Source organism: Mastigoproctus giganteus, chromosome 2 (genome assembly GCF_048544385.1).
Source record: "Mastigoproctus giganteus isolate SK-2022 chromosome 2, ASM4854438v1, whole genome shotgun sequence".
Taxonomy (NCBI): domain Eukaryota; kingdom Metazoa; phylum Arthropoda; class Arachnida; order Uropygi; family Thelyphonidae; genus Mastigoproctus; species Mastigoproctus giganteus.
In genome coordinates, this window is record NC_143576.1 from 267,514,175 (window position 1) to 267,540,728 (window position 26,554).

Consider the following 26,554-nt stretch of genomic DNA (forward strand, 5'->3'; position numbering starts at 1 on the left):
AATAACCACTTCCACTTCAACCCTCTGTTCATTCGAAATACCTGTCCAGCTGAGCCTTAAACTTATTTAGGCTATCAACTTCCACGACAAGGGATGGAAATTTGTTCCACCAACCAACCACCTGCTGGCTAAAGGCAAATTTCCTCATGTCTATCCTACATCTGTCTTTCCACAATTTCAATTTATGCCCTCTCAGGTGATTATTCTGAGCAAGAGGAAGATTCCCATCAGCATTGAACATGCTCAAACCAGTCAAAGCTTTATACACCTCTATCAGATCACCTTGCTGGTGCCTCGTCTTCAGACACTGTAATTTGCAAAACTTAAGCCTTTCTTCGTAAGAGCACCCCTTTGTTCCATTCACTAATCTTGTTACCGTTCTCTGTACTCGTTTCAGCAGCTCTACATCCTTCTTGAAATGAGGCCTCCAGACCTGCATACAGTACTCTAGGTGTGGCCTGACCATTGCCTTATACAAGGGAATAATCACCTCCTTATCCCTGCTAGAAAAATTCCTATATATCTGACAATACACTATGAGCTACTCTTGCAGCCAATCTGCACTGCTCAGAGAACTTCATATCTGCCTGCACAACCACCCCCAGGTCCCTTTCATTCTCTACCACTGTCAGTGTAGTACCACAGAGTTGATACGTCACTCTCGGGTTGCTGTTTCCCATATGTAGTAGTTTACATTTGTCAATGTTAAACTTCATTTGTCACCTCTCAGCCCATCTGCTCAACCTTTAAAGATCCTGTTGCAGTAGCATAGTGTCAGTAGTGTCCTTGACAACCCTGCCAACCTTCGTATAGTCTGCAAACTTGGACATTAAGCTTGATATACCATCATCAGTATCATTTATAAATACGGAAAAGAATAATGGACCCAATACTGAACCCTGAGGGACTCCACTAATAACATTAGTCCACGATGAGCAGTGTCCATTGATTACCACTCTATGTCTTCTTCCCCTCAACCACCCCTTTATCCATAGCAGCAATTTGCCTCCAATGCCACACTGCTCCAATTTGTGCAGCAGTCTTCCATGTGCAACAGTATCAAAAGCCTTTCTAAGATCCAAATATATAATATCAAAGTTATTCCCTGCATCCAGTTATTTTGTGACTGCATCATAGTATCCAATCAAATTGGCCAGGCAAGACTTCCCCCTTAACAAAACCATGCTGTGTCCGAGCTATAATTGAAGTCTTGTCTAGATGATCCTGCAGTGCTTCTTTAACCAGTGCCTCCATTAAATTTCCGGGAACAGAAATTAAACTAACAGGTCTATAATTACTTGTGTCGCCCTTTGATCCTCCTTTGTGAATTGGGGTCACATTTGCACTTCTCCAGTACATGGGTACTTCCCCTGAGCCCAAGGAAGCTCTCATAATTATGGCTAAGGGTTTGCTTACTTCGTTTGCTGCCTCCTTTAATATAACTGGATAGATCCCATCCACCCAGGTGCCTTTCTTGTGTTTATCTTCAACATTTTCTCCTGCACTTTACTCTCAGTTATTACAAGATTATCCAGCTTACTGCCGGAGTTGAATACACCTCTGGCATTCCCCTTGCTGAATAACTCCTAATGTGTGAATGTTGATACAAAATATTCATTTAGTTTGTTAGCTACCTGAGCAGGATCATCAACAGTTGACACATCGATATCAAGTGGACCAATCTGATTCATCCCCTTCCTTCTAGAGTTTACATAAGTAAAGAACTCTTTGCTGTTTTTCTTTGCATCCCTTGCCAAAGATTTCTCGTAATCTGCCTTCGCCTGCCTAACCTCCTTTGTAACTTGGTTACAAATCAACTTGTATCTATCACAGGCCTCTGTGTCACGTGTTAATTTGTACGTATCCCATGCATTTTTCTTCTCTGCCATATGTCTCATTAGTTCATCTGACATCCATTTAGGCCTAAACCTTGAACAATATTTCTTAGTTGGTATGTAAAGCCTAGTAGCTTCCAAAATAAGTTCTTTGAATGCTTCCCATTTTGAATTTGCTGTTGGTAACATCATCAGTTGGTCCCACTGTATAGAATTTAAATACTGTCTCAGTCCATCGTAGTCGCCTTCACGGAAGCAATAACCCTTCCCTTTACCTCTAATGGTAGTTACCTCTTTGAGTAAATCCCACTTCAGCACACTGTGATCACTGCCACCTAGTGGTTCATTTATCTGCAGATTCTTAATGCATGAAGAATCACTGCTGATAATCAAATCAAGAGTATTACTCCCTCTAGTTGCCTCCCGAACATGCTGATGTAGAAAACAATCATCCCATAAATCCACAAAAGCCCTGCTGGTGTGTGAGTAACCAGCCCCCAAATTCCAGTCAATATCTGGGAAATTAAAATCTCCCATTATAAGACTCTCTGATTTACTGGCCCACTCTATTTCCCTGTACAGTTCCTTATTATACTCATCAGAGTCATTAGGCCTATAGCACACTCCTACTCTCAATTTTGATCTCCCAATGCTTATGTCACACCAAACTGACTCAACACTGCGCTGTCCAGCGATGTCGACTGGCTTCACTTCCTTGGTTTTTATGTGTTTTTTAACTAATAGCATAACCCCTCCCCCCTTCCTATCCTGTCTATCCTTTCTGTAGACGTTGTACTCCCCAAATTGCAGTTCTGCATCCCTTATATCTGTGTGACACCACGTCTCTGATATCCCAACAATATCTGCCTTTGATGTTTTGAGCAATACCTCAAATTCATCAAATTTATTTACTAAACTCCTAGCATTGGTGTACACACAAGTATACCTGCACCTGTTTCTATTCTTAGCTTCCCTAACGCAACCCATGTGTTTACTTGTACCGCAATGGCTCCCAGCAGTCTCTGAAATACCATGCATCTTGTTTTCCAGGCTTCTGCTCATTCTAATGGAAGCAGTGCAAGAATCTCTTTCACCTCTGCCAGTGGCTACTGTCAATCTATTGGTCTTTGTCTCCCCCCAAGCTAGCAGTTTTCCGACCCACCTAACACTGCCTCGATAGCATCAGCAAATATTCTTGCACCCTTTCTATTTAAGTGTATCCCATCCCTGTAGAAGCAATCTCTCCTATTAACAAGTACAGTCCAGGCTGAAAAAAATTCTACCCCTTGAGCCTTGCACAATCTTTCCAGGGCCTAATTGATCGACAAGGCTCTCATCATATATCTCATCTTGATAGTGTTTCACACAAACGGTCTACTTTTGACTAATTCTTTGTTTGTATACCACAAACAATATCATAGGCAGCGAATAGGTTTGTCTGAATTGGTTCCTGATGGTTGCTATTGTAATTATAAAGTGTCCCATGGCTTTCAGGGAAAGGCTAAATGTCTGGGGAGAGAGGAGACTCCATTGCAACCACTAATTCAATTGTCAGCTATTTTGCTTTATGGCTGTCACATTCCCTTTATTTGTTTTTTTGACAGCAAGGGTCTATTTGTGGCTAATTCATCCTTTGTATACCGCAAACAAGATGGTTTGGTCACAACCTATAACCAATACACTTTATAACCTTTTTATTATATATATGCATCTGTACTGTAATATTGCATGAAGATAAACTTAGAGGGCCCGAATGAATTATGGGAAAAACTTAAAATGAAGTGATTGATACACATGAAAAAAAAAGCAAAGAAGAATAAGTTTATTACAATACAGTACTTGCATGTTTGATTATAATTTGTATATATATATATATATATATATATATATATATATATATTTTTTTTTTGCAAATTTTAATTGGTGAATTTCATATTATTAAACTGTGATTATTGTCAGTAATGTGGGTTTTGTGAACTGACTATTAGTATTTAGATGTTAAATAATAAGTATTTCCTTTTGTTTCCGCATATTCTCTTATTATAAGATTAGCATTAGTAGAGGCATACGATGCAAGAAAGCAAGCTTATGTAGCATCAGCCTATTTTGGCTGATGCTGCATAAAAAAAAATGTAATAAAAAATACCCTCCCATTTCATCCTTCCATTCATTCCAAATGCCTGTCCAGCTCAGCCTTAAATTTATTTAGGCTATTAGCTTCCACAACAAAAGATGGACGCCTGTTCCACCAATCAACTACCCGCTGGCTAAAGTCAAATTTTCAGCACATCTATTCTACAACTATCTTTCCTCAATTGGAAACTGTGTCCCCTCAGGTTCTTAGTCTGAGCAAGACGAAGAATCCTATCAGCATTCAGCTTGCTCAACCCATTCAAGGCCTTATACACCTCAATCAGATCACCTCGCAGGTGCCTACTCTCCAGGCGCTGCAATTTGCAGAACTTAAGCCTTTCTTGGTAAGAGCAACCCTTTGTTCCCCTCACCAATCTTGCTGTCCTTCTTTGTACTCTTGCTAGCAACTCCACATCCTTCCTAAAATGAGGCCTCCAGACCTGTACACAGTACTCTAGGTGTGGCCTGACCATTGCCTTGTATAACGAGATTAACACCTGCCTGTCCCTACTAGCAAAATTCCTATATATCGTTGACAAAACTCCATGACCTGCCCTGGCGCCCATCTGCACTGCTCAGCAAACTTCATATTTGGCTGCACAATTACCCCAAGGTCTTTTTCACTTTCCCCTTCCCTGAGTGTAGTACCACCCAGTTGGTACGTTTCTCTTCGGTTATTGCTATCCACAAAAGGGGAAGTAACGAGGAAATTTCTGCCTGATGTCAGAAGATTATACCCAAAAGCACTATCATGGTTTCACTCTGGACTGTACACTACGTATCGTTTAACAGGTCACGGGGACCTGAATACCAAACTAAACAGTTTTAAATTAGTAAACGATCCCTGCTGTGTCTGTGGGGAAGTGGAGATATGGTCTCACATAATGTACAACTGTGAAACTATGAGGATCTCCGCTGCCTCCTGATGACAAAGGTGACTTACTTCCTTCGCGACAGGGAATCAAACCTGTTGGACTTGCAACAGGAGTATAAGGAGTTGACAAAATTCGCCCAGGGACTGTTCACACGAAGGAGGACACTTATTGCTATCTACAGGGATCAAGAAGAGGCACCACGACTAAACAAACCATCCTTAGACTCAACGAAACTGGCTCTCACCCAGATACAAGACCATCCTTTGGGACTCTATAAAATTTTTTTTTTTTTTTTTTCTTTAAGCCACGCTCCCTTGCGTGGCCTCCACTCTCCGGGCGGGGGGGGGGGGGGGGGTGTAACCTCTGGGCTCCTCCTCCCCTCGTCGCCCCTCTCTTCCCTCTGGTGAGGCATGGGCCTGCTCCACTGATTTGGGGGGTCATCTTCTTTATGGACCCCTTATTTCTGTCTTTTCCCCCCAATCTTCAGTCTCCCCACCCCCCTCTCTCTCTCTCTTTTAATTATAATTACTAGTGTCTGAACCATTGTTAAATTGCTTGAGCCCTACACCCAAAAACTTAACATTTATTTGCATAAATAGTACTTCTTTTTGGCTGACCCATAACTATAACGGTTTTTTTAAAATTTTTTTATTTATTATTATTATTTATTTATTATTTTTTTAGGTCCTAGCCACTGAAATCTAAGGAAATTAGGTGGCCGGCCCTGCCACAGTAAATAACTATAATAGTGGTGTACCTGGTCTGCCTCCATGAGGCAGTGTGGACAATGTTGGGTCCCATTAGGGGCCCAGCGGCTAAATGACCAGAGGAACAACGGTTCACGACACTACACATATTACAAAATCCATACACTTTTAAACCTCTGGCATCGACAGTGTTCTGTTTCCCACCCACAATGTATAGCACACGGAGATGGGGGAAACCCCTGGTGCCGTTTGACACTAAACACACTCTACTCATATGCAGTACTTTGCATTTGTCATTGTTAAACTCCAGTTGCCACTTCTCAGCCCATTTACCCAACTTATCTAGATCCAGTTGGAGTTGCATACGGTCATTACTGTTGTTAATAGCCCTGCCAACCTTTGTATCATCGGCAAACTTGGACATTAAACCTGATATACCTCCATCAATATCACTGATAAATATGCAAACCAACAATGGGCCCAACAAAGAACCCTGGGGAACTCCTAAATATGCACAAATTTATATTTATGCATATACATATAAGTTGAATTAAAAAGTTGTATTAATATATTGAATTAAATATGCATAAATGGATGTGATAGTTATACAAAGTGCCAGCAAATAGCAGGGTGAGCAAAGTAGAAAAAGAAGTGTAGTAGATTTATGAACGGTGAAAGAATGTTAAAATCCAAGAGACTATGATAAATTAAGAAAAATTATAGACTGAATTACCAAGCCAATATAAAGTGGGGGAACTGTAAAGGAAAATAGTACATTTTGTGGATTTATTGGATGATTGTTTTCTACATCAGCATGTTCGGGAGGCAACTAGAGGGAGTAATACTCTTGATTTGATTATCAGCATTGATTCTTCATGCATTAAGAATCTGCAGATAAACGAACCACTAGGTGGCAGTGATCACAGTGTGCTGAAGTGGGATTTACTCAAAGAGGTAACTACCATTAGGGGTAAAGGGAAGGGTTATTGCTTCCGTAAAGGCGACTACGATGGACTGAGACAGTATTTAAATTCTATACAGTGGGACCAACTGATGATGTTACCAACAGCAAATTCAAAATGGGAAGCATTCAAAGAACTTATCTCGGAAGCTACTAGGCTTTACATACCAACTAAGAAATATTGTTCAAGGGTTAGGCCAAAATGGATGTCAGATGAACTAATGAGGCATATGGCAGAGAAGAAAAATGCATGGGATACTTACAAATTAACACATGACACAGAAGCCTATGATAGATACAAGTTGATATGCAACCAAGTTACAAAGGAGGTTAGGCAGGCGAAGGCAGATTACGAGAAATCCTTGGCAAGGGATGCAAAGAAAAACAGCAAAGAGTTCTTTACTTATGTAAACTCTAGAAGGAAGGGGATGAATCAGATTGGTCCACTTGATATTGATGGGTCAACTGTTGATGATCCTGCTCAGGTAGCTAACAAACTAAATGAATATTTTGCATCGACATTCACACATGAGGCAAGGGGAAAATTAATGGAGGCACTGGTTAAAGAAGCACTGCAGGATCATTTAGACAAGACTTCAGTTATAGCTCAGACACAGCATGGTTTTGTTAAGGGGAAGTCTTGCCTGACCAACTTGATTGGATACTATGATGCAGTCACAAAAGAACTGGATGCAGGGAATAACTTTGATATTATATACTTGGATCTTAGAAAGGCTTCTGATACTGTTGCACATGGAAGACTGCTACACAAATTGGAGCAGTGTGACATTGGAGGCAAATTGCTGCTATGGATAAAGGAGTGGTTGAGGGGGAGAAGACAGAGAGTGGTAATCAATGGACACTGCTCATCGTGGACTAATGTTATTAGTGGAGTCCCTCAGGGCTCAGTGTTGGGTCTATTATTGTTTTCTGTATTTATAAATGATATTGATGATGGTATATCAAGCTTAATGTCCAAGTTTGCAGATGATACAAAGGTTAGCAGGGTTGTCAAGGACACTACTGACACTATGCTGCTGCAACAGGATCTGGAAAGGTTGAGCAGATGGGCTGAGAGGTGGCAAATGAAGTTTAACATTGACAAATGTAAAGTACTACACATGGGAAACAGCAACCCCAGAGCAACGTATCAACTCTGTGGTACTACACTGACAGTGGTAGAGAATGAAAGGGACTTGGGGGTGGTTGTGCAGGCAGATATGAAGTTCTCTGAGCAGTGCAGACGGGCTGCAAGACTAGCTCATGGAGTATTGTCAATGATATACAGGAATTTTTCCAGCAGGGATAAGGAGGTGATTATTCCATTGTATAAGGCAATGGTCAGGCCACACCTAGAGTACTGTATACGGTCTAAAGGCCTCATTTCAAGAAGGATGTAGAGCTGCTGGAACGAGTACAGAGAAGGGCAACAAGATTAGTGAATGGAACAAAGGGGTGCTCTTACGAAGAAAGGCTTAAGTTTTGCAAATTACAGTGTCTGGAGACTAGGTACCAGCGAGGTGATCTGATAGAGGTGTATAAAGCCTTGAATGGTTTAAGCATGCTCAATGCTGACGGGATTCTTCCTCTAGCTCAGAAAAATCACCTGAGAGGGCATAAATTCAAATTGAGGAAAGACAGATGTAGGATAGACGTGCGGAAATTTGCCTTTAGCCAGCGGGTGGTTGGTTGGTGGAACAGACTTCCATCCTTGTGGTGGAGGTTGATAGCCTAAATAAGTTTAAGGCCCAGCTGGACAGGTATTTTGAACGAACAGAGGGGCGAAGTGGAAGTGGGTTTTTTTTTTTTGGCTGATGCTGCATAAGCTTGCTTTCTAGCATCAAATGCCTCTACTAATGCTAATGCTAATGCTTTGGCAAGGGATGCAAAGAGTTCTTTACTTATGTGAACTCTAGAAAGAAGGGGATGAATCAGATTGGTCCACTTGATACCGATGGGTCAACTGTTGATGATCCTGCTCAGGTAGCTAACAAACTAAATCAATATTTTGCATCGACATTCACACATGAGGAGTTATTCAGCGAGGGAAATGCCAGAGGTGTATTCAACTCTGGCAGTAAGCTAGAGAATCTTGTAATAACTGAGAGTAAAGTGGAGGAGAAATTGTTGAAGATAAATACAAGAAAGGCACCCGGGGTGGATGGGATCTATCCAGTTATATTAAAGGAGGCAGCAAAGGAAGTAAGCAAACCCTTAGCCATAATTATGAGAGCTTCCTTGGACTCGGGAAGTACCCATGGACTGGAGATGTTCAAAAGTGACCCCAATTCACAAAGGAGGATCGAAGGGCGACACAAATAATTTTAGACCTGTTAGTTTAAATTCTATTCCTGGAAAATTAATGGAGGCACTGGTTAAAGAAGCACTGCAGGATCATCTAGACAAGACTTCAGTTATAGCTCAGACACAGCATGGTTTTGTTAAGGGAAGTCTTGCCTGACCAATTTGATTGGATACTATGATGCAGTCACAAAAGAACTGGATGCAGGGAATAACTTTGATATTATATACTTGGATCTTAGAAAGGCTTTTGATACTGTTGCACAGGGAAGACTTCTGCACAAATTGGAGCAGTGTGACATTGGAGGCAAATTGCTGCTTTGGATAAAGGAGTGGTTGAGGGGGAGAAGACAGAGAGTGGTAATCAATGGACACTGCTCATCATGGACTAATGTTATTAGTGGAGTCCCTCAGGGTTCAGTATTGGGTCCATTATTGTTTTCTGTATTTATAAATGATATTGATGATGGGATATCAAGCTTAATGTCCAAGTTTTCAGACGATACGAAGGTTGGCAGGGTTGTCAAGGACACTACTCGCACTATGCTACTGCAACAGGATCTGGAAAGGTTGAGCAGATGGGCTGAGAGGTGGCAAATGAAGTTTAACATTGACAAATGCAAACCGTAAATTGTTGGTTTACATTTTATGTAAACCTGAGAGGGCATAAATTCAAATTGAGGAAAGACAGATGTAGGATAGACGTGAGGAAATTTGCCTTTAGCCAGCGGGTGGTTGGTTGGTTGGTGGAACAGTCTTCCATCCCTTGTCGTGGAACTTGATGGCCTGAATAAGTTTAGGGCTCAGCTGGACAGGTATTTCGAACGTACAGAGGGGCGAAGTGGAAGTGGTTATTTTTTATTTATTTATTTATTTTTATAATTTTTTTTTTTTTTTTGGCTGATGCTGCATAAGCTTGCTTTCTTGCATCAAATGCCTCTACTAATGCTAAGTAAAGTATTCAAGATATGGGAAGAAGGATCCAGTAAAAAAAAAAAAAAAAAAAAGTTCCAAAATCTCCAATAGGGGATAAATGGCACTGAACAAGAGGAAATACATGACAAAGTTATCAACAAATAAATAACTAAGACAAATCTTAATGAAATTACAAATTTTTATTTGTGCTCTTTGCAAAAAAACAGAAAGAAACTGAATTGAATTAAAGTTTTAAATCCAAACTAAAAAATGAAACACTTAAGAGAGCAGAAATTTGCATAAATCTGAGTTAATTTAATTTTACCAGCAGCAGAGAGCTATGAAGACACAGTGCGAACATCGCAAGGATATTCTGTATAAAACTTTCTCCTAATAATGCGTCTCACCCTGCCTGATTGCACTTTAATTACGAAATTCTATATTAATGGATGCAATGCAGCAGCCACTCCATGTGAATTTAGGCGCTGTAAGAACTTACGTCTAGGTCCTTAATCAGCTGCGGCAGTTAGAAGGATGATTAACAAATTTGAGGAAATTGGATCCTTTCTTGTTAAGCCTGGAAGAGGAAGGAAGACTGTTTCGCCTCAGGTAGCACAGGAAGCTGCAACGGCTATTGTGAACTGATCCACGGATACAGCTACTAGAACTAGTAGCAGAGAACAGGGAGCAGCAAGGCAATTGGTTGTCTCATATTCTTCCTTCTTCCTAGGATTTATTCCGTTATTACAACAGTTCTCCTTAACCTAACATAAAAAAGTCATTTCTTTATTCTATTTTTTCCATTTTCTTCTATCTTCCCAATCTCCATCCACCAGTCCTCTTCTATTCATGGCTGCTCTCACACCCTCTATCCACGTCCTTCTTGGCCTTCCTCTCTTTTTTCCTTCTCCATGACATCCATTCTACGGCTCCTCAGGGAAATCTGTTGTCCTCCGTTCTCTGCACATGGCCAAATCACTCCAATCTTTTCTCCTTTATTTTATTAATGATGTTTTTTTGGATATTCATTGTATTCCTTATCACGTCATTTCTAACTTTTTCAGTCCTAGACTTTCTTGCCCATCTTTGCCAGAAATCCATCTCAATGGCCAGTAGTTTAATTTTTTTTGGTCTTTCAGTTAAGGTCGAAGTCTCACATCTATATAATAAAACACTTTATAATATTGGATTATATATTGGATTGTTTTGTTAATATTTTTATTCCATAGCACAGAATTAAGCATTCCTTCCCTCACCCAGTCTTTATCAATTTCCTGCGCAGATGATTCTGGATAATTGCACAGAGGTATTTAAATTGCTGTACAGTTTTCACCTGTGTTCCATCTAAATCCAGAACCTTGTTCCATATTCCATTGTGTGGAAAATTCTACAGAAAAGTAATCCACTATTATCCATACAAGATCAGTCATCAGCAGCAGCTGCAAAGAGATGGCCCTGAAAAACAAATGGCATTTGCTCTAACGTTTTTGGTCAGAATGGAAGTGGACGATACCTGGCCATGGAATGTTCTTTGGGGATATGAGACCCATTTTTATCTCGATGGACTGTCAACACTCAAAACTGAAGAATATGGGCTCCAAAAGCACTGCATGCTATTTAGCAAATCCCATCGCACTCGCCAACACCATCTGGTGTGGTGTGACTTCAAATTTCATCCTAGGGCCGTACTTTTTCGAGGAATTGGACCCAGCAGGAGCAGCCACCTGTTCCATTACAGAACAAAGATATTACCACATGCTGAGCAGTTTCATTATTCTTCAACTGCAGCAAAGAGGATGCCTAGATGAGACAATTTTTATGCAAGATGGGGCTCCTCCTCATATTGCATGAAAGTGTCATTAATCGTTTGTTTCCTATTGCATGGCCACCACATTTGCCTGACCTTACACTGTGTGATTTTTGGCTGTGGGGGTCACCTCAAGGCCAATGTCTATCGAGGAAGCATTAGCATTAGTAGAGGCATTTGATGCAAGAAAGCAAGCATATGCAGCATCAGCCAAAAAATTAAAATAAAATAAAATAAAATAAAAATAAAATAAATAAATAAAAATCAACCACTTCCACTTCACCCCTCTGTTCGTTCGAAATACCTGTCCAGCTGAGCCTTAAACTTATTTAGGCTATCCTTCCACGACAAGGGATGGAAGTCTCTTCCACCAACCACCTGCTGGCTAAATGCAAATTTCCTCACGTCTATCCTACATCTGTCTTTCCTCAATTTGAATTTATGCCCTCTCAGGTGATTTTTCTGAGCTAGAGGAAGAATCCCATCAGCATTGAGCATGCTCAAACCATTCAAGGCTTTATACACCTCTATCAGATCACCTCGCTGGTGCCTAGTCTCCAGACACTGTAATTTGCAAAACTTAAGCCTTTCTTCGTAAGAGCACCCCTTTGTTCCATTCACCAATCTTGTTGCCCTTCTCTGTACCCGTTCCAGCATCCCTACGTACTTCTTGAAATGAGGCCTCCAGACCTGTATACAGTACTCTAAGTGTGGCCTGACCATTGCCTTATACAAGGGAATAATCACCTCCTTATCACTGCTAGAAAAATTCCTATATATCATCGACAATACACCATGAGCTACTCTTGCAGCCCATCAGAACTGCTCAGAAAACGTCATATCTGCCTGCACAACCACCCCCAGGTCCCGTTCATTCTCTACCACTGTCCGTGTAGTACCACAGAGTTGATACGTTGCTCTGGGGTTGCTGTTTCCCATATGTAGTACTTTACATTTGTCAATGTTAAACTTCATTTGCCACCTCTCAGCCCATCTGCTCAACCTTTCCAGATCCTGTTGCAGTAGCATAGTGTCAGTAGTGTCCTTGACAACCCTGCCAACCTTTGTATCGTCTGCAAACTTAGACATTAAGCTTGATATACCATCATCAATATCATTTATAAATACAGAAAACAATAATGGACCCAATACTGAACCCTGAGGGACTCCACTAATAACATTAGTCCACAATGAGCAGTGTCCATTGATTACCACTCTCTGTCTTCTCCCCCTCAACCACCCCTTTATCCATAGCAGCAATTTGCCTCCAATGCCACACTGCTCCAATTTGTGCAGCAGTCTTCCATGTGCAACAGTATCAAAAGCCTTTCTAAGATCCAAGTATATAATATCAAAGTTATTCCCTGCATCCAGTTCTTTTGTGACTGCATCATAGTATCCAATCAAATTGGTCAGGCAAGACTTCCCCTTAACAAAGCCATGCTGTGTCTGAGCTATAACTGAAGTCTTGTCTAGATGATCCTGCAGTGCTTCTTTAACCAGTGCCTCCATTAATTTTCCGGGAACAGAAGTTAAACTAACAGGTCTATAATTACTTGTGTCGCCTTTTGATCCTCCTTTGTGAATTAGGATCACATTTGCACATCTCCAGTCCATGGGTACTTCCCCTGAGGCCAAGGAAGCTCTCATAATTATGGCTAAGGGTTTGCTTACTTCCTTTGCTGCCTCCTTTAATATAACTGGATAGATCCCATCCACCCCAGGTGCCTTTCTTGTATTTATCTTCAATAATTTCTCGTCAACTTTACTCTCAGTTATTACAAGATTCTCTAGCTTACTGCCAGAGTTGAATACACCTCTGGCATTCCCCTCGCTGAATAACTCCTCATGTGTGAATGTCGATGCAAAATATTCATTTAGTTTATTAGCTACCTGAGCATGATAATCAACAGTTGACCCATTGATATCAAGTGGACCAATCTGATTCATCCCCTTCCTTCTAGAGTTTAAATAAGTAAAGAACTCTTTACTGTTTTTCTTTGCATCCCTTGCCAAAGATTTCTCGTAATCTGCCTTTGCCTGCCTAACCTCCTTTGTAACTTGGTTACAGATCAACTTGTATCTATCACAGGCTTCTGTGTCACGTGATAATTTGTATGTATCCCATGCATTTTTCTTCTCTGCCATATGTCTCATTAGTTCATCTGACATCCACTTAGGCCTAAACCTTGAACAATATTTCTTAGTTGGTATGTAAAGCCTAGTAGTTTTCAAGATAAGTTCTTTGAATGCTTCCCATTTTGAATTTGCTGTTGGCAACATTATCAGTTGGTCCCACTGTATAGAATTTAAATACTGTCTCAGTCCATCGTAGTCGCCTTTACGAAAGCAATAACCCTTCCCTTTACCCCTAATGGTAGTTACCTCTTTGAGTAAATCCCACTTCAGCACACTGTGATCACTGCCACCTAGTGGTTCATTTACCTGCAGATTCTTAATGCATGAAGAATCACTACTGATAATCAAATCAAGAGTGTTACTCACTCTAGTTGCTTCCCGAACATGCTGATGTAGAAAACAATCATCCAATAAATCCACAAAAGCCTTGCTAGTGTGTGAGTGACCAGCCCTCAAATTCCAGTCAATATCTGGGAAATTAAAATCCCCCATTATAAGACTCTCTGATTTACTGGCCCACTCTATTTCCCTGTACAATTTCATATTATACTCATCAGAGTCATTAGGCCTATAGCACACTCCTACTCTCAATTTTGATCTCCCAATGCTTATGTCACACCAAACTGACCCGACACTGCACTGTCCAGCAATGCCGACTGGCTTCACTTCCTTGGATTTTATGTATTTCTTAACTAATAGCATAACCCCTCCTCCCTTCCTATCCTGTCTATCCCTTCTGTAGTTCTGCATTCCTTATATTGTCCCTAACCTGGCTGTCTTAAAGGACAACGTAATGCAGCATATGCAGAACATTAATCCAAAGATGTTGCATTCTGCAGTTGAGTACACTGTGCATTGAATGCAATTTCTAGTCCAGAACAATGGTAATCACGTCGAAAACCAACTTCACCATCAGCAACATCATTGACCATCAGGAGTAAACTGCGAGTGAGTTTGGAGCTGTGAAACCATTTCCTCTGGCAGTTTAGTTCAGTTTCTTTCTGTTTTTTTTTTGCAAAGAGGACAAATAAAAATTTGTAATTTCATTAAGGTTTGACTTAGTTATTTATTTGTTGGTACTTTGTCATGTCTTCTCTCTTGTACAGAGCCATATTATCCCCTATCGGCAGATTTTGGAACTTTTTTTTTTTTTTTTTTCCACTGGATCCTTCTCCCCATGCCTTCAATAGTTTACTTACTAATTTTGGTGGCATTCTGCTTATTACCTGGCTTCTGGCAGAGGTCGATGTTCTGCACCAGTGCTACCGGGCGGCAAGAAATACACTGGTGTTCAAAGAAAGTGCATGACTTAGGAATTTCACATTTATAACCCTTTTTTTGAAATGGTATGTTAAACTAATGACTAGCATCACAAATAAAAATATAAACAAAAGATATTTATTAATAGTTAAGGCAAAGCTAAGTAATATTTGACAGGTGCTCTCAAAATATTCCAAAATGAACATTTGAAACTTTTATACGGAGAACAGTTTTGGTAAACATGACAATTATGGCTGAAATGTTATCAGAAGCAATCAATTTGCTTCAGTTTATCATTTTAAATAGAAACAAAATAAATTTCACCAGGTGCAAACTAATATTTAGTTGAGCCGCCTCTGGCCCTGATGATAGCACCACACCGTTGAGGCATTGACAAGATCAATTTCAGAAGATAATCAACTGATAGTTCGGGGTTCCAATCATGAATTATGGCTTCCTGAAGTTCACGAAATGTCTTTGGTTACTTTCTGGAAACTGCAAATTCCACAAGATGCTAACAGTTCTCTATAGGATTCAGGTCCAGCCGGGTTGTTTCTGGGCCAGCTAAGAGTTGTAATGGACCGTTCTTCCAACCATTTTTTCACCTGTACCAAATGTAAACACATTACTGTCGAACCTCTAATGCAGAAATGAAGCTAAAGTAACTACAGCAGTGCCTACTTACACTTTTCGCCTGATGACAAGGGGCAGAATCGTCTTGAAAGATGCAGTTACTTGGCAGGTTGAAATGGTCTCTAATGGTTGGTAGAAATTTGCCTTCCAATATAACCAGGTATCCATTGGTAGCCAGACGGAACCTTTTTTAAACTGCAGGTGACCTACTCCGCAATACGAAATGCACCCTCATATCATTTGGCTGGTAGGGAATTTCACTGTAGCCAACATACAGTCTGGATGGCATTCTTTACATCTACGGTGAATCATTTGTCTCTCATCCGAGCCATGCAGGTTGAATTTCTTCTCATCTGAGAAAAGAACTGGACTTCCACTGCTCAGGGGTCCATTTGACATACTCCTTACACCAAATTAATCGGGCCTTTTTCATTTTTTGTATGAGGAGGGGGCTTCTTCTTAGGACGACAAGCTATAAGTCCAATTTTGAAGAGGTGTCTTCTGACTGTTATTGCACTTGCTACCACTCCTGTATGTTCTTCCCATTCTCTTTTCAGCTCAGATGAAGCTTTACGGGTTTTAAGTCATAAGCGCTTCAAAATGCAGTCCTGTTTTGGCATAGAGACTTGTTTGCGTCCGGTTCCTTTTTTCCTATCAGCAGAACTAGTATTCTTGAGTTTGGAAAGAAATCTACTCACTGTTGACTGATTACAAGACACTCTATAAGCAATATGATGGGAAGAACATCCTTCCTCATGTAAAGTAACAACAATAGCACTGTTTCTTTGTGGTGTCAACTGCACGTAACGCTCCATCCTGACACAAGCAAGGAATGACTGCAACTCTTGCAGAGTGTGCTTATATAGCTGAACGTAACAGGTGATGCAATATCACGTCATCACGTATGCGTGTCAATCTTATCTGATGCAATCTGTAAGAAATATTGCAATATACTTAAGTTATTCAGATGACAATTACAATTTTAAGAGGTGATGCACTTTCTTTGAATACCAGTGGATATACACTGCAATGATCAGGCAGAGGAAAAAACTCTCCTGGGATCACCTTGTATCCACCATTGGCAATGACAACCCCTGGGGGGTGGGCTACAGGATCACCACAAACAAGCTCCCCAGGGGGAGAGTTCTTCCCTCGACAAAAACCCCACAAAACTGCATGATTAAATCATGGCATGAATCGATTGGAAATATCCTGGACACTGTCTACAAACTAGTGACGCTCCCCAACACATTGAAACAAGACACCCTATGTGCAGAAAATGAAAACTACCACGTGGACCAAACAGAGGGCCCCTTCACAGAGACCAAACTCGCACTGGTATCCTACAAACTGTGGAACAAGAAAAACTCCCAGGACTGGACCTCCTACAACTGGAGATTATCAAGAAGACTACTGAACCTCACCTGCTCCTAAACCTTTTTAACAACTGCCTCCAAAACGGATACTTCCCTCTGGAGTGGAGAAAAGCCAATGTCTGACTAATTTTGAAGAACCTGTCGAAACCTCTAAACTGTCCAAAATCATACTGTCCCATCGCCCTTCTCTCTGTCATAAGCAAAACCTTGGAACACCTCCTACAACAACATATCACTATCCACTACAACAATGCTGGCCTCTCCTCTGACAAACAGTATGGCTTCAAAAAGGGCAAATCCCCAACAGATGTTTGTTATTTGGTTTTTAGGAGCATTAGCAACTAAGGTCATATTGCTCCGGGATATGCGGTGGTCATTCCCTGACCTTTCCGCATCCTCCATATTTGGTGGTGACGGGCTCAAACCCCGGTCTAATCAAGAAGCATGTGCAACACACTACTGCTCCTTCCCACCTGGCTACGGAGGCGCCCCCCCAACAGATGCCCTCAATAACATAATCAACACTGCCAATGATTGAACCAAAAATACTTCCTAATGATAACCATTGATTTTGCTGGTGGGTTTGACACCCTCTGATGGCCAAGCATCTCAGACTCAGAGAGGCTAAACTACCAAGCAACATATAGTTGCATAAAACATTACCTCTCCCAAAGGAGCCAAAGTAAGAGTGCCATACTGCCAAGTAAACCGACAAGTCCATCGAAGCTGCCCACAAGGCTCCATTCTCGGTCCCCTTCTTTGGAGCATAGTGCTTGATGAGTTCCTCAACTTGGACCTTGGCAATGTCAAAACCCAGGCTTATGCTGATGATTTGGTACTGATGCTGGCTGCAAATAACAAGGACCAATTGGAGGCCTCCACCAATAGGGCAATCTCCACCCTGCAGGACTGGGCAACACACCACCATTTAGCAATCTCCCCTACCAAAACCCAATCAATCCTCCTGAAAGGCCATTTCGACTTGAACAGACCACCACAAATCAAGATCCACAATAAAATGATCAAACACGTAGCACAGCTAAAATACCTGGATAAAAACCTCACCAGCTCTACATACAAAAGATGAAAAGCTACACCTCATTAGTCGAAAAATAACAAGAAGGGACTGAGAGTTGACCAACCGTCACCTACGCTGCCTGTCATTTGGTACAGAAAAGCAACTGCTACAGTCAACCACAGTCAACCAAAGGAAGTTGGACACGATACAGTGTTCCATGCTGCTCACTACCACATGCACGTTCGCCGCACCGTCAGTACACATACCCTCCAGGTCCTTGCAGGTGTTCTCCCACTGGACCCGGAGGTCGTCCAACAGGGCATGCTGGCAAACCTGTTCAATGGGAAAGACTACTAATTTCAGAGACTATACCACAGACATAACTAATGGCCGGCTGAAGGAAGAAAGACTACTGACCACCTACCTACAAAATATTTGACTGCAGAGATGGGAAATCTCTGGAAAAGGAGCAATAACCAAGAAATTTCTACCGGATGTAGGAAAAACCTTTCCAAAATCTCTACCCTAGCTATCCCCAGGCCTGAGGACCACATACCTGTTAACTGGACACGGTGCAATTAATGAGAAAATTGTGACACTGTTCGTGTGGACAACTGGAGATGTGGGATCATCTCATGCACCACTGCCCCCCTCTATGAGGATCTCTGATGTAGCCCAATTACAGAAATACAATTTATCCCCAGAGACCACTACCTTCTGGAGTCAGAAGAAAATACACAGCTTTCTCAAATTTTGCCCAAAATTTCTTTGCGAGACGCTGGACTATCCCACCGAGACAACAGCAACAACCAATGTAAAACCCAACCTAACGCAACTGCATCACGGATCGACCGGCCCCTAGCTAACAACGAATGAACAATGTCACTCTGCAAAAGTCATCAAACAGGTGCAATGTGCAGGATCGAAGACATCGCACGTGACCACATTCACAAAAGACTACAAAACAAACTAAAAAGAAGACACCTACATCAAGAACAAGAACTGGACCAGAAGACAACATCCCAAGCATGAAAAAATACTGGACTGGACCGTGAATGACAGTGCAGCTACGCTGCTCAACGCCAGTACTGGCAATCACAACCAGACTCTCTTGCCTGGTTCCCCTTTCAATTCTCCCTTCCCTTGGCAGGGGGGGAGGAGATGGGCCCATCTCCTCCCCCAGCCATCCCCCTCCTTTCGCTTTGTGAGGCGCGGGCCTGCCTCACTGACGTAGCCTTCTCTATTGTTCCCATATTTCTACCTCTTCCCCTCTGAATAGGGATACTTTAATTATGGCAAACCTGTATATGCATATTATTCATAAATTTATATTTATGCATATTTTAAATTTATATTTATGCATAAATACAGATTTGTTTGTAATATATATATATATATATATATATATATATATATGCATATACATGTACCCCCGAAGTTTACATTCTCCCCCCTGTGTATGTACCTCTGAAGTTTATATCCCCCCCCAAGACTGCACCGTTTCAGAGCTTATTGTCTTGAATTTTAGTCTTCAATATGCTAAAATAATGCCAATTAAATTGCATTATTATAGCTTTTTAACTCTGTTTTATATTTATTTTTTATTTATAGTTGAATTTATTCCTTCCTTTTGGTCTGCCGAGTCGGCTACGATATATATGTATACGTTTCGAACATATACATCATAACAAACAGAGACCCTGTTTATTGCAATGGTCCTACGGTTTTGACTGCCAACTCTATGAAGAAGTAGCTAAAAGTACCATCGTTATTAGCATTATTATTTTTTGTTAATCTAATTTAATTTTAGGTTATCTCTTTTACCTTGCAGACATTCTCAGCTTTTTTCCATGGTAATTATAATTGACAGGCCAGGACCCCTACTCAATACACTGAAAATAAACATTTGTCTATATATATATAGGGTTATTCAAAATGAAGTCCGGGGTTTCAATATGAGCAGACATATTTCCAGAATGCAAGTATAGTAATGAAGTTTTTTTACATACCTCATAAATGTTCAATATGAGAGCCTTTAGTGATCCGGCAGACATCAACTCAGAAAAGGAATTCTTCGCACACACGGCTTAGTAAGTCAGGAATGATGCTGTCAATGGTTTTGGTGAACTAATCTTTCAGTTCTGGTATAGTCGCAGGTAAGGGAGACACAAAAATGTTATCCTTTACAAAACCCCACAGGAAGAAATCGCATGACATTAGGTCGGGAGACCGAGGTGGCCAGGATTCGATCTGCTGATCTGCAGCACTCCCACGTCCGATCCATCGCTGCGGTAAACGGCAGTTTAAAAAATTCCGGACTATGTGATGAAAGTGACATGGGGCACCATCTTGCTGTAGGATGAAGTTCACACTATCGTCCTGTAGTTGGGGTAGAAGCCATAAGCGTAATAAATCCAGATAAATCTCCCCAGTTACAATCTTTTCACAAAAGAAAAATGGACCGTAAACTTTCCTTTGAGATATGGTGCAAAAGACATTTACTTTTGGAGAGTCCCACTCATGTTCCACATGTGTATGCAGATTTGATGTCCCCCAAAATCGCACATTCTGCTTATTCACTTTCCCCGATAAATGGAAGGTCGATTCATCAGAAAAAAAAATCACTCTATCAGAAAATGTGTCATCTTGTTACATGCAGCTCTGCAGTGCAGTGCAGAAGTTACTCCTCGTGCACAGATCATCTGGTTTCAAAGACTGCAACAGGGTTAGACAATACGGTTTCATTAGTAATCGCTTCCGCAAAACACGCCAAACTGTAGTTTGCTGGATGTGAAGTTCTTTGCTTGCCCTCGTAGTGGATTTCCTTGGGCTCCTTAGAAAAGTTTCCCTAATGCGTTCCACATTAGCATCTGATACAGGCGAGCGACCGGGACTTTTTCCCTTGCACAGACATCCTGTCTCCTTAAACTGTGTATACCACTGTTTAATTGTCTTGTCTGTCGGCGGATCTTTCTTAAATTTTGTCCGAAAGTGGTGTTGCACAACGGTAACAGATTTACTTACATGAAACTCCAACACAGTAAAAGCTTTGTCATTACATTCCGAAGCCTTGTCGCAACAGAACAGCACTGGCATCACAGGCAAACGAACGACTGCACGGCGGTATGTGTCCAACACTAACCATCTGGTGGTTAGCCGTGCAGCATACCGAACATCGCGAGTGTGGGAACGAAACAAACTTGAGATATTATGCGTTCTTTCGAGATGACTACAAATGATTATGACACATGCGCTTTCCCAAAGAAAAATTCTGAAACCCCGGACTTCATTTTGAATAACCCTGTATATATATACATAAATAACTGTATATGAAGTTATGTAAAAGAATATAAGAAACAGAAAAAGAGAAAGAGAGGCAGAACACATTAATGCCATCAAATTTATGACTGTACATTACATCTGTCTGTATATAAGAATTTTTTAGGTTAATTATAATACCAACTAGATAAATTGGAGAATTTAGCATAGAAGTATTAGGAGTGAAAACTATACTCATTAGTTCACAGGACCAAGTATTTAGGTAACCTTAAAGGGTACAACAAAGAAGTCCAACTTAGGTTACCTAAATACTTGGCCCGTTGAACTAATGGCTCACAGGACATAAAAAGTAGGGACAAGTAAAGCAGAAAGATGAATGAAATAGAGGAAAATAGTTGGGCTCGGGTAGTTCGGGGTTGCAAACCTGTTCCTATAGATAGGACCCTGAACGAAGGTCTGGGAGTGAGCACATCATGTATTTAGGTCAGTTGTATGATAAATGGATAATGAAACGAAAATGAAAATGAAAATTAAATTAAATTAAATTAAATTATATACATAGTTAATACACTGTTAGGCCAATTGTTGGGTACAAGTTTTCTGGGCTGTAAGACACCACAGAGGCCTAATGTATTGTATATACACTATTTACAAACTTGGTGTATATGGGTTTTTTTTGTCATCAATTATTGTTGATTATGTTATCTATATTGATGTCACATAGTTTTTTATGTTTGATTATGCTGATGGCTTTACAAAAGTGGTAGCAAAGATATGCTGCAGGAAAAAGGTTGTTTGCCAGTTTATTGTATAGCATCTTGATGTTATTGATGGTTATTTCCTTATTGCTGCAGATGGTTGCTATCCTGATATAGTATAACATTGGCATGCACTCCTACCATAGATTCAATATGATTAAACAAAACCTTCTTTATACTTTCTTCATAATAATAATAATATATATATATATATATATATATATATCCATGTTAGGCGAAGAATTATTTGTAAATTTTAAATCATAGGTAACTTAAGGTTATTAATAAAATATATATATATGAGTTAAGTTAATAATGGTTAGAGTTTTTTTTTTAAAAATAAAATATGATATACTAGCTTATCAGGTAAACCATAAACCATGGTGAGTACCCAACGTGACCTGGAAAAAATCAATCTATGCCATGACATAAGCAATAAAAATATATAAAAATACCATTAAAATGTTAGTTATGGCAATCAGATACATTGCAAGGGACTTTTTTCGAGGGCTAACCCTTACAATGTATCAACCATAATTAACGAGCTATCCGTTTCTGTAGTCATCGTCCAGCATAACTATGTCCTAATATACGTAAAATAGTATTAAGTTAGAGCCAATGGTATAAATATAAAATTAGTATAAATATAAAATTAGATATATATATATATATATATATATATACAGAGAGAGAGAGAGAGAGAGAGAGAGACACATCGGTCAGAATAAAAAGAAAAAATTAGATAAAACTAATATATTAGAATAGTTACTATTTTCGACAAAGAACACTACCTTAAGATTACATCTCTTTAGATACTTACTTTATGGCAATAATATACAGCTGCAGCAACTTGCCGAAATATACGTCGTGCTTCAACATTTGAAAGTACTTTCTTTTCACTAAGATAATCGTATAATTCTCCACCACTGGCATATTGCATCACCAAGACAATTTTATCCTTGTTTTCGAAAACTGTACAGAAATAATTAACAATAAATTAAAATATTTGTTATAAAATAAGAAGTAATTAATGACAAGTATTTATGACTATATCAGAAAAAAAAGAGTACATATATATTAATAAGCACAATAAAGTAATGTCCTTGAATATTAATTATTAGAAAATTTTATAAAACTAACAGTCATTTTTTTATTTTTTTTTATTTATTTAGTTTTTTTGGTTGGTGCAGTAAAAGCCTGTGGCATCCTTGAATAGGGAAAATACTATACTATACTAATATTGATTTTATACAACTAACCGCAGAGTTTGCTTACAAGAATGCCAGTATTCCAAATTTAAAAGCAAATATATGATTTTTGTTGGTAGGAGGTTCAAAGTGAAATTCAACCAAAGTAATTTACTGTAACAATGACAAGAGGCGGCTAGTTGGTAGGCACTGCAAATCTGAAGCACCCCCAGCTTTTTAAATCTAAATATACAGTCAACGGAATTATATGAAATTTTTCGAAGAACAATACAATGCAATGAATATTTTTATTAACAGGACCCGCTTACAGTATATTCATCCTCTATTTCCAATAATAATTTCAATAATAAACAAATAAAAACATGAAATCGTTTTCAACTCTGATGTTTAACCAACTCGTGTATTAATGATCTTGGTAAAACACCTGTCACCATTCCCAACACTATCCATTCAATGCCTCCTCTGGTCTTCCGTCAAAAGGTTGTCAGAAGAATTTTGAGGAATCTTGATGCTAAGAAAGCTCCAGGTCCTGAAGTTATTTCTACAATTGTTCTCAAAACTGTACCTGAACTTTTGTTTTTTTATGAATGCCCCAAACATGAGAGGTATTAGAACCTATAGTACTTAGTACCATGCTTCGGTTGGAGATTGAGCAGACGAAAGAAGATATTTGTTGACATTAGACTTGAACTTCTGTTGACTGTAATTTTCAGGAAATACGTATAGTTGATTTCAATCCTTTCAAATTTTAATTTCAAAGGATTGAAATCAATCCTTTCAAATTGAAAGGATTGATTTCAACCCTTCTAAATCTCAGTCTTCTCTTATATCTCGCAAAAAAGGATTCTTCTGCTCCTTGCTTATCTTTGGTGACACTCCTATTTCTAGGCAAGTTGAGATATCTCTTTTGGGGATTACCCTGACTTCTAATCTCTCTTTGCACAAGCACATTACAAATATTGTTTCCTCTGCATCTAAAAAACTTGGTTTTCTTTTTCGCTCTCGGCGTTACTTTCCTCCAAACAGTTGTTCACCCTGTAGAAATCGCAAACCTGCCTTACCATGGAATATTGTTCCCACGTCTGCCCCACCAAAACTCTCTCAGACTTCTAGATTCCATTCAGAAGCAGGCAGTTAGGTTAATTAATGACTCCTCTCTAACAGAGGCTCTCCACTCTCTGTCTCATAGATGTACTGTTTCTGCTGCATGCCTTTTCTACAGATACTTCCATGGGCACTGTTTTTCTGAATTGGCTTCTATAATTCCCGCTCTCTCTTTCAAAACAGTCAGTATACATGCTGCCACCAGCCAACATCCATTTACTGTCCAACTTCAAACTCAGTGAACCAACTTTTCATCATCCTCGTTTATTCATTCAACTGCCGTTTTCTGGAACAACCTTCCTTCATACGTATTTCCTGAAAATTACAGTCTACAGAAGTTCAAGTCTAATGTCAACAAATATCTTTTTTCGTCTTCTCAACCTCCAATCCAAGCACAGTACTAAGTACTATAGGTTCTAATACCTCTCGTGTTCGCAGTTTTCATAAAAAAAAAAAAAAAAAACATCTTAATTTACCTTTACCTTAATTTAATCTCCACGGAGTCAACAAGCATTCTTTGTTATAAAGATACATGACCAACCACCACCTAATAAAACTGGAGAGGAGGGGGAGTTCTACTTACAGACTGTGCATGCAACATAACTTATAAAATGGGAGTGTTAGAATAAACGGACTCTTTGTCTTCCATTTTATCTTTGTTGGTATAATGAAACACCTCACTGAAAAATGGGATGTCTGATAACAGTGTACAGTATATATAATATGCAGCATATACATGCCACATACAGTCGAACTTCTATATAACGAAATCAATCAGTCACTTAAAAAAATTCATTAAACAGAAATTTAGTTACAAAGAAATATGAAGTTTCCAACGATGAAAAATACTAATTCAGTATTCAGAAATATAGTAAAAGATGGGAAATAAATCAGAAATAACTGGGAATGATTAAATTTTCTAGCATTTTAAAACAATTAATTTATTAATACATACATATTAAGAAATGGCTACTTACATGATGCGCTTAATATATTAATGTTTAAGTAAAACTAATTGCAACTAGGCATAATATTTTTAAGAGTTATAATTATCTATATAATAATGGTGTAAAACACCATACACAACTCTTGAAGGAAAAAACTACGAAACTAGTATAAAGGGTATTCATTTCAACTGTATCTCATATTGTGCCCATCTTTCACAACGAGTTACAATGTATTGCACACCCTCGAATGCCGACTGGGCTAGCAGGTGGGTAGTGCCTGCCTGTCAACCCAAAGGTCGCAGGTTTGAATCCTGCCTCGGGATTGGATCAGAGTAAAATGCAAAAACCTTGGGAGGTGCACTATGGCCACAGAAGCCGATGCGCCAACAACTAACATAAAAAAAAAAAAAAAAAAAAACAACCTCGAATAAGTAACACTTCACTAATAGAGAAGACTACTGTTACTTATTCTCAGTGATCACCACCACCCAGACAGCACCGTTTCAAGGCTTGTTGGCCATTTCATTGGTGGGTGGGCAGGCACCCTGAAATTGCAAATACAACAACACAGTTGTAAAGATAATCCCACAATATGAATGATGCCAAACGGAGTATGTGATAATGTTTAAGTAAAACTAAATACAACTAGGCATAATATTTTTAAGAGTTAGCATTAGTAGAGGGATACAATGCAAGAAAGCAAGCTTATGCAGCATCAGCCAAAAAAAACCCTCTCATTTTACACCTCCATTCGTTCCAAATGCCTGTCCAGCTCAACCTTAAATTTATTTAAGTTATCAACTTCCACAACAAAAGATGGAAGTCTATTCCACCAATCCAATATCCTCTGGCTAACGTTAAATTTCCTCACTTCTATTCTACAACTGTCTTTCCTCAATTTGAAACTGTGCCCCCTGAAGTTCTTAATCTAAGCAAGAGGAAGAATCGCATCAGCATTGAGCATGCTCAACCAATTCAAGGCCTTTATACACCTCAATCAGATCACCTCGCAGGTGCCTAATCTCCAGGCACTGCAATTTGCAGAACTTAAGCCTTTCATGGTAAGAGCACCTCTTTGTTACCCTCACCAATCTTGTTGCCCTTCTTTGTACTCATTCTAGAAACTCTACATCCTTTCTAGAATGAGGCCTCCAAACCTGTACACAGTACTCTAGGTGTGACCTGACCATTGCCTTGTATAATGGGATAATCATCTCCCTGCTAGCAAAATTTCTATATATCATTGACAAGATTCCATGACCTGCCCTGGAAGCCCATCTGCTCTGCTCAGCGAACTA

General features: G+C 39.7%; 1 protein-coding gene across 1 annotated transcript in view; it reads right to left on the reverse strand.

Annotated features, from left to right (window-relative positions):
• The window catches only part of LOC150090458 (uncharacterized), a 246,823-nt gene that overhangs the window by 72,326 nt on the left and 147,943 nt on the right, over positions 1 to 26,554 (reverse strand). Inside the window, exon 3 of the mRNA XM_090390323.1 lies at positions 22,818 to 22,969. Coding sequence (XP_090246449.1) covers positions 22,818 to 22,969 — 152 coding nt within the window. The remainder of the gene's footprint in view (positions 1 to 22,817; positions 22,970 to 26,554) is intronic.